General features: G+C 38.1%; 1 protein-coding gene across 1 annotated transcript; it reads right to left on the bottom strand.

Annotated features, from left to right (window-relative positions):
• Positions 1 to 2,213: 2,213 nt before the first annotated feature.
• On the bottom strand, positions 2,214 to 8,792 carry mlc1 (modulator of VRAC current 1). Its single transcript, XM_037682748.1, has 12 exons — positions 8,684 to 8,792; positions 8,171 to 8,416; positions 6,991 to 7,080; positions 6,782 to 6,835; positions 6,590 to 6,691; positions 6,349 to 6,450; positions 6,165 to 6,236; positions 5,959 to 6,075; positions 5,799 to 5,855; positions 2,816 to 2,938; positions 2,483 to 2,644; positions 2,214 to 2,338 (listed from the first exon to the last, which is right to left on the bottom strand). Exons 2-12 carry the CDS (start codon positions 8,399 to 8,401, stop codon positions 2,249 to 2,251), a joined length of 1,200 nt encoding a protein of 399 aa, XP_037538676.1. The 5' UTR covers positions 8,402 to 8,416; positions 8,684 to 8,792; the 3' UTR covers positions 2,214 to 2,248.
• Positions 8,793 to 9,613: the final 821 nt, after the last annotated feature.

Genomic DNA, 9,613 nt, shown 5'->3' with positions numbered 1-9,613 from the left:
TATATATATGAAATATATATATATAAAAAATATATCTATATATATATATATATATGAAATATATATATATATATAAAAATATTTTTTATTTTATTTTTATTTATTTATTTTTTTTCTTGCTACTCTACGGTGAAACCAGACGTGTTTTCCCTCTCTCCCCCCACCCGCTTCCCTGCTGCTCTCTTTTGTCCTGTGAACCCTTAAAAAGCCTCTTTTTTTTTTTTTTTCCTGCATACCTCTTAATTGGAAGGATCAGCTGGTCTCTCAACAAAATCGATCAACTTCTCCCGATAGGAGTCAGGGTAAGGAGGACACTCTGAACTCTAGAGGAAAAATTGGATTCATGATGACGACTAGAATCTACTGTTTGGGTTGGTGGAATCTGGTTGTCTGCAAATTCGTGTGGAGGTGTTGAAGCTTGACAGTGCTCGGACTGAATGTGGAGCTGTGACAGGGAATTGGAGCAGCTGTTATCAGGACTGTGATCTCCCTGGCAGCACTCATGAACAGTGGGAATAATCTGGAGAAAGCTGTGAGCTCAACTTTGGAGTAAAGGATCAATTCGGCTGTTTTGGAGTTTCCATCAGAGAATATGTACCAGCGAAACTTTAAAGGCAGAAACAACAATTCAAGAGTTCTGCCTGACCCAAACTGTGGCCTTGACACCGGACTTATCTCAACTCCTGGAATGTTTGGAAAACAACAAAGATGCTTTGACCGTTTCCTCACCCCTCCCTTCCCCAAGGCCGTGGACATGTAACAGAACCTCAACTGAGCTGAAGATGAACGTCACCTCTTATCTGGACAATGGCTGAGGGGGGGCTCTGGACTATGCTAAGACTTTCCCTTAAAAATTCAATGTTTTCACCGCCTGTATGTAAATATATAACGTCTGTTTATGTTGCTTTGCTGTGGTAGGTTTTTTTGATGCCTCAAATCGTGCCCTGTCTAGGAGACGGTGTGAGAGATCTTTTTTTTTATACTGTCTCTCCTCATGTTTTCTTTCCTTTTCTTATCTAAGCAAAATATTATTCTGAATAAGAATAAGAAGGCCGCGCTAATTATTTTAGCCGCAGCTTCGTGCACTCCGCCCATCTTCGGACGACTGTACGTACATATTCGCGTTGTATCTCGGTGCAATGCCAATAAAGTTTATTCTGATTCTGATATATATAATATATATAATATATAAATGTAAAAGTAAAGTATGTATGTAAAGGGACATCTAGTAAATTCTGCAAAAAACACATTGTTTTGTTTTTAAAAAACAGAACTTAATAAATAAGACTATTAATTTGATATTTGTAAAAATGTGTATGTCTTCCACAAAATAAGCAAACTAAGGGTTTTGCATTTGTCAGAGGTTTTTACCAATCAGAATGCTTATGTGGCATTAAAATTTGTGCAGTGACAAGGAAGAAATGATGTTTTAAAATAGGAATATGACATTTTCCAGAATGAAAGGGTTGGAGTGATTAACAAGAAGGAAGAAATAAAGGTTAATCAATTTGTTATTAGATTATAGCAACAATAAAATCCCTGCTTCAGTTCAACATAGCAGCTCTATGTTTTGTTACAACAAAAGCACAATAAATTACTCATCTTCTATTTATGTTTAAACATGAAACCTTTCCAAGAACATTAGCTGGTATTAGATGCCTTTCGTGTTAGCTACTTACTGCATTTTGCAGATTCTTTCAGCAAGAATAAACAGCAAAAACAGCGTATATTAAAGATTCCAAACTCATCTTTATAAATTTTTATTTACATCAGATTTTTTTCATTCCTTAAGGCACAACATAATTTCAGTCTTAACACATAATAAAAAAAAATCAACCACTAATAAACTCGGATATGAAGGACCTAAACAGAAACTAAACAGAATCTAGAAAACTCAAATAACTTAGAATTCACTATTCTAAAAATCATGTTCTGTTCCATCTTTTGTATTTGTTGAAACCGTCCTTGGTTAAATCTCTTTGAAAGGGAACAAGTTACTGAAATCCTACAAAACAGCGGAAATAATTCTGAAAGGATTGCATCATTTATTAAACACAGGGTTTTTTATGTTTCATTTATTTACCGTGGTATTTTTAACACAGATGAATCATTTTATCGTTGCTCATTATTTGTTCCGCTCCATTTTTACTATGGTCATCTACACGCCATTCTGTGCTTACACCTTACATGGTTTGTTTAATCTTCCCTTTTTATTTATTTCTTTTTTTTTCACCCCAGATGAAACTTCTTAATGGGCCATTTGGACCACAACTGCCTTCCAGGCTCGGTCTTTGTCAAAATCCTGCAGCGTCCCATTGGGTGTCTGCTGCTGATGGAGCTAAACACAAAGAGGAAGAAGCACAACAATAAGGAGATGACTAAAACAGTTTTAAGTGTTATTAAATGTGATGCAACTTGACTTGTATTCCTTAATAAAAAAGGGTTGAAATGAGACCTCTGCTCCTGCTTTCACCTGCCATACCTCACTGTGATAAGCTGTGGCTTGCATGCCGTCATCGCACTCTGGAGCCCTCATGCGGAGCTGACTCTTGTATGTGGCACAGTGCACCACAGTGGCTGCAGTCAGGACTGCCTGCACCAGCAGCAGCACCATCAGAATCAGCAGCAGGATGTCATAGGATTGCTGCGACACACGCAGACAAACGGAGACAAATCAGATCATTTTATCATCATTAACTTTGCCTTTTCAAAGCTCTGCTCCTTTTTTCCCCCATTGTTATCTGACTGTCAAGGCTGGATTGGTAACATTATAAAAGTTTACACATGTCATGCACTTCTGCTTCATTTAACTCACCTTGGCTGTAGGCACGTCGTAAAGGAAAATCTCAATAAAGTTGATCACGCTGCAAGAGAGGAAGCCAGAGGCTGAAAAGAGCAAGGGAGATGTCACACTGCTGATGGCAATCAACACCTCCACCTGAGAAATGCCACAGGAAAAGAAGGAGGAAAAAAAAAAAAGCAATGAGAAGAAAATAATTGAGCTAAAACAGATGTCAAAGGAATGTGTATTTTTTGCACTCACCATGCTCCATAATTTTACTTGATTAATGTATTTATACGCTGCCTCGGTACTGTTATTGTGAATGATACTAAAATGTTCCATGATCCTTACTCCATGTAATGTGACCGGTCAGTAAAGGGACAGCAATAATTTTTATTATCCTCAACGTTTGATTGATATGATATTACAGTGATGTGGCTCCAGAGTCCTTGGGAGCTGTCTGGCTTCCAGATACCTCATTGCTTCTGTCTGCAGCTGGGTTCTGGCCTGATAGGCCAGGGAGGGGCTGGAGGCTGGTGGTTGGGTGTTTTTTACAAAACTAAATTTTTTTCAGTTCAGGAAGTCAAAATGGGTCAGAACTGGAGATGTTCCGACTGATCGACCACCAGTCATGATCAGCCAATTTCCATTAAAAAGTATATGATCAGCCAATACCGATCAATGCCTTTCAGTGCTTATCACAAAAAATTATCACCTAGGGCCTTAAAGTTTTCAGTCTGTTAAAGGTTCTGGTACTGGTAGCAGGTACATTTAAATGTTTTTCATTTGACCTTTTGATTTAGTTGCTTTGTTGTGCCTGCAAGGTTTTCATATTTTTTGGTCTTGAAAAAGCAAATAAAAACATGTTTTTGTCCAAAATAATTCAATTTGATTCAAATTCAATTAAAAATATATATTTTTCACCTGGGGGGTAATTAAAAGAGGCCCATAGAGCATATACATAAAAAAATACAAAATAAAATACATTAATAGAAGAAAGTCCAATATGCATTAGAAAGGTACAACTGGGCAATGAGGTCCTTTTTGCAACTAAAGTCCTGTGGAATGGGGCGATGTACAGTATGCATGTATGTGTATGAGGGGTAGGGATGTAGGGTGTGAATGTATATGTATTAAGAGAGGGGATGTATATCTGTATGTGTATGTATGAATATTAAAAAGCAGGACTATTTGTTTAAGAGCTGGACAGCCCTGGACATAAAGATAAATTTAAGGTAATTTTATGGTCCCTATTTTCCAGATCATGTAGCAAGTAGCATTCATCTTAAAAAAATAAATAAATAAAATACAGCCAATCCATGTGATCGGTATCAGTGATGGATATCGGTGATCGGCAGCAAAAAATACCTGATAGGAGCATCCCTGGTCAGAACTTAGCTCAGACAGGTGAAGGCATCGATAAGTGTGTATTTGTAAATGCATTGATTTTCTGTGATTGCTGGCTGTCCTCCAAAGCTTTGTAATAAATCTGATGAAGTCTACACCTGGTTGTTTTGGGAATCTCTTCTTTTTTCCATGCCACAGGATAAAGAGGAGACAGACATAAAGGACTGTCAATCTAATTAATCCAACACAGGTCAGCAAATAGTTGAATGGAAAGGTAGAAAATTTCCCTTCAACTGCCAAAAATCTTAAAAACTGGCCAATATTTGAAATTTAATTTAAAAAGAAACACGCATCACATGCAAAAAACAAACATAAAAAAAAAATTTACAGTGGCATTCAAACGTTAAAATTTGTAATAATTAAACATTTTAAGTGCGGAGAGGATTTATATACCTAATGATCAATTAAGTTCACACCATGCGTTGTCATGATTATGTTATACATTTTAAAAAAGAACTGGAATGCATCAGACAAAAATCTTGGCTGCCAAAAGTTTGAGTTTTAAAACTTATTAATGCAATTGAACTCTTACGTAAGTGTGAAAAAGGGCCAGATGGTGCAACTTTAAAACTTTATACATTTCCTTACTCTACAACTTCTTCCTGAGCAGAAAGATTCTTTCAACTGTTTGTATGTCATCTTGCTCTTTTGTTGTATAATTAGGGAGTAACCCTTAATGAGAATCCTGTAGGTCCAGTTTATAAAGAAACCTTTCTGAAACAGCAAGAATGAGATCAGAAAAGGTGGTTGAAACGTTTGTAAAACTGCACACGAGCTGCAGGAAGCTTTGGCTGTGTTGGTTGTGCACTGCAGTTGTGTCACCACACCTGCACAAATATGACCTTTATAAAAAATTCATCAAAACAAAACCACTCCGCTTCCAAGACCAACATTTTATCTCGAGGAACTCATTGAGTTACAATCTAAATGAGTGTGACACATTTTGCAAATGCTTCTAATGATAGATAATTAATCTGGTGATGTTTGAAGAGAACTTTTATGCCAAAAGAAGCCAAGTTATTTCTCAAAGCGTAAATGTCCATCTGCTGAAGCTGTGGGAAGGATCAGTCAGGCTTTTGACCAGTTCTGTAGCCTGTAGCAATATCTTTCCTCTGCTTTTTGCTGTTTGGACATTGTGAAAGATGGGTGGAAATAAATAAAAACTCATAGCACTTCTAAATAAGGCCCATAAATACCATCACTTAGTGAACAAAGCATTTCCTAATGATTAGTCTGTGAAAAAAGTCTGTTTATTATTAGACAAGCCTTTTACCTGCGCTTGAACTAAGCATTACCCAAGGCTGAGTCTAACAACAACATGCCAAAATGTGTTGTTCATTTGTATCAATTCCAACTGAGACAAAAAAACTAAGTAAAATTAAACATAAAAAATAATTTCCTAACAGTGTATTTACATGTCCGCCATAACAATTCATGAATAATTCCTCATTAACAAAACATATTTTGTGACCCTTATTTAGAAGTACTGCCAAAATAAAGAATCCTGGTAATAATAAATAGATAAATAATTTTAAATTTTATCTTTTGAACCAAAAATATTCCCAAGCGAAGTTGGCTTTCAGAAAACAAAACATTGTTTTGAACTCACCAGGCATTTGTTGGGGTATTCTGACACTACATGACTGGCAATAGCACTTGGAAAACACTGTAACAAATAAAAAAAAATGAAGTTTTGGTGATCAGGTCAGTGACTTATGCCTCACAATTTATTTATCTATCTGAGTTGTCATGTGGGTTGAAGAACCTACGGCCACGAGGATCCAGAAAAATGTAACGGACAAGTAGGGACCAGGCAGCAAGGCGTCCATGTTGAGTGCTATGATGCCTCCAAATACAGCTGAGATTCCCACAATTACTTCGATTACCTGGAAGAAATATTTGTCAGTTATTCAACATTAAACTTATTGGGGGGAAATGTATTACCATGTGCAACAAACCTCAAATTTCAACTCACAGAATATGCCTTGAGGAGCCGAGTGGGGAAGATTGGAGGTTTGATCAACGCAGATCTGTGACATGATCCAGGCTTTAGGAAATTGATAGAGGTGAGGATGGAGGTAAGAACAGGAAGAAAGGTGAAAAAGCATCAGCTGAAGGAAGAAAAACAATCAATCACACGAACAAACATTCACACGCACCTTCCTGCGGCAGCAGCAGTCATCTGCAGAGCGAGCTGACAGGATGACGGTGCCGGCCATCAACACCTCCAGCAAAATCATCAGGATGAGGTTAAAGTTGATCTGAGGGCAGACAGGGCGGGGGCGTGAAAAGACACATAAATGGTAAATAAAGAAAAGAACCAGAGGAAATTCTTTCAAAGAACAAGTGAATGCTTGGTTGCTATCCTGAGTTATCACGTATGACGTAGGACAGATTTACATTGACAGCAGAGGGGTTCAAGATCAGTTTACAGCCAAACCAAACCAGGCAGGTTGTTGTCACAGCGAATGTTGACACATAGACAACCTGGAAATCTGACACCTAAAACAAGAAACCAATCATTACTAATAAAGAATTAAATAAAATTAGTTAAAACAGAAATAACATAGCTTAAATTCTGTATTTACTCACTGCAACGTGCCTTTTCTTGGCTATAGCAAAGCTAGCTATTGCTGCAGGGATGCCCTGTTGAAGAAGAGCAGCACAGCATGAGCTGCTGAAATTATTTTTACTTAGATAACGTTTGAAACTTAGACAACTGGCATTTTGCCATGAAGCTCTAATTGAAATAATGTGAAAAGGCTCATTAAGGTGAAGCGAAGGCAGGGGTGGTCACTCACAGAGCCTGCAGCACAGCGCAGGTAGTCCATGGCAACAGGAAACACATTTCCCAGGTACAGAGAGAAACCAGATGTGATGAGCAGACTCCCCTGAAGAGCATAAAGAAGCATACGTGCTGTATACATGCATTTAATAGGTAAAACTGAACAAGGTTTATTTGCACTCAATGACTCGTGCACCAGACATCCCCATCCCCGGACGAGTTGTTGACATTCAAGACCCTGACAGAGGTCAAACTCAGGTTATCCATCAGGGACATTCTTTCTTTGCTTTAAATTGGAAACACAAAGCAAGAAGTCTTGTTCCGATATTAAATATAGCATTTCATGTATTTAGATACTTTTCAGATTCAGCATTCATACTTTATATCAAGGTTCATGCTCAATAATCCAGGTTTAAAAAAAAAATCCAACAAAGTTCAGTCAGGTCATCTGGACTTTTTTATTAATTTTTTTTTTTTAGATGTTTCGTCCTTCATCCAAAGGATTTCATGAGTCCGAGGAGTCACAACAAACTGAGTCCCACAAGCAGCACACTCGCATCATAAACCAACCAGTCTAGCACATTTTAGCTTTTATCTATAATTTCTGTATGGCAAATTTTAGCTTTGAGCTAAGTTTTTTTCTAATTTGTTTTTAGCTAGTTTTAGTTTTTAGCTTTAGATTATCTCATTTTAGCTTTGTGCTATTATTTTAGTCATTTTAGCTTTTAGATGCTGATTTTAGTCACTTTACTCTTTTGCTACTGTTTTGCAAAATTTAGCTTTGTGCTATTGTTTATTTTTTCCTTCTGTTTTTAGCTTTTATATAAAGTTTAACTGATTTAGTTTTTGCTTCATATAATTTAAGTTTTTAGATACAGTTTTGGGAAATCTAGATTTTGGCTACTTTTTCCCAATTTAGTTTTGAGTTTCATTTTGCTACTTTTAGCTAATGTTTTTCTAATTTTAGTCTCTTGTTATGGTTTTACTCATTTTAGCTCTTAGCTTCTGCATTTTTAATTTTTTTGCTTTTAGCTATTGTTTGTTGATTTTGGCTTTTGTTCTGCTTGTTTTAACTTTAACTCTTCTGTCTTCAACACTTTTCAGCTGTCGTTCAGCACACAGCACTGCATTTCTGTAAAAATTGTAACCTTAGTTTTTGTGTTGTTGTCCCACTTTTTGTCCACATGTCTTCTCACCCCTATGAGGACACTGTACAGCCAGGCCCTGCAGCTGAAGCAGGGGTGTCTCAGAGGCTCTGGCTGGGACAGCTGTAGGTCACTGGCTCTCACATCCACCGTGAAGCTGTCCCGCTCAGCCCTGTCCGGCCGTCTCTCGCCTCGGCGTCCCAGCGTCCCACCCCCTCTCTCCAGAGTGGGCATGTGGCTGTAGGTGAACTCCTCTCTGGCTGACAGCTCCTCATGCTGCATTATAACAGCTGGTGGCTTCACAAGGTGAGGACAGAACAGAGTTAGTTTCTATCGTTCAGCTCCTAAATCTATATTTTATCTGCTTCACATTAAGGTTCAATTTTAGATTAGCGATGAAGCACAAGGGATTCAACAAAGTTCATTAAACTGAGCTTAAGTAAGCTAATTGTAAATACTTTGTAAATTAAACACACGCACAATCACTTAAAGCTAAATGAACAACAGGTATTTCAGCCTCCTCTTTTTTTACAGTTTTGTTTTGACACAATAATTTACACTCACCTTTAGTTGTGGGTCTCCACAGTCCTTATTCAACAGAAGAATCTGTTAAAGAAAAAAAAAAACTGTGATCAAAACACCTTAAGCAAGACAGCTTGTTTATCTCTGGAGCTCCTTCTGCACCCCATCCCTCTCCCACAAACTTTTACTCGTCCCTCGTCCCTGCTCTCCTCCTCCTTCCTTTTTTTTTTTCTCTTGCCCCCCTTTTTTTCAGAAGCAGCTCTGAAAAGTTTTTGGAGCCCTTCAAAGCGTGGACCTGAAACACATGGCTCTTGTGCTGCCAGCCTACTTTGTGCCAAAGGGAATGCACTTGTGCATAACAACAAGGGGTGGATGGAGGGGCTCGAACTGGGGGCAGAGTTAGCGGGGCAAATACCCTTTTTATCCTCCTCCTCATTTGCTGAACTACACACACACACACACACACACACACTCACCCGTGAGCACGTCAGCCCATTTAGAAAACCAAACAATGGGCCTTCAGAAGCAAGAACATGTCAACGCAGAATGTTTTCCAGTTTACAGAAATGAGAATGTCGGAAAAATCCAATCAGTCAAAAAGGGCTTTCTGTTCATCCCTTTGTGTTGCTTCCTCTGGTGTTACTTTACTTTCAGTTCACAGCTCGGTAAATTAAGACGCCCTGTGGTGCTTTAGAAAAGAGGAGGCAGAGACATTTTCATGGCTTCGTCACATGGTGTCTGGTCTGGCAGAACTAATCTGATGATTCATTTCTGTTTTCTACTAAAAATCTAAATCAAGCAAAATCTCGTTGAGCGATGACACTTTGCGTGTTAATTGTGTGTCTGCAGATGAACATGTAAGTGCACCTCAGGATGCCATTCAGTCTTTAACACGATGCAGCATTCCCAGCTCTAAGTTATTCCCGGGTAGCTGTAACCATGGTGACGCCTTAACAACTGTTGTCACAATGT

This window comes from Nematolebias whitei, chromosome 10 (assembly GCF_014905685.2).
Source record: "Nematolebias whitei isolate Nwh7 chromosome 10, NemWhi1, whole genome shotgun sequence".
Taxonomy (NCBI): Eukaryota; Metazoa; Chordata; class Actinopteri; order Cyprinodontiformes; family Rivulidae; genus Nematolebias; species Nematolebias whitei.
Note: the sequence above shows the minus strand (reverse complement) of the source record. Positions and strands in the feature narration are given on the sequence as shown.

Excerpts from the sequence above, each read along its gene's own strand:
- mlc1 (XM_037682748.1), bottom strand. The coding sequence starts at position 8,401 with ATGCAGCATGAGGAGCTGTCAGCCAGAGAGGAGTTCACCTACAGCCAC. Across the intron at positions 2,939-5,798 it reads AATACCCCAACAAATGCCTG|GTGGAGGTGTTGATTGCCAT; the intron begins GTGAGTTCAAAA and ends GGCATTTCTCAG. Across the intron at positions 2,645-2,815 it reads ACGACGTGCCTACAGCCAAG|CAATCCTATGACATCCTGCT; the intron begins GTGAGTTAAATG and ends CGTGTGTCGCAG.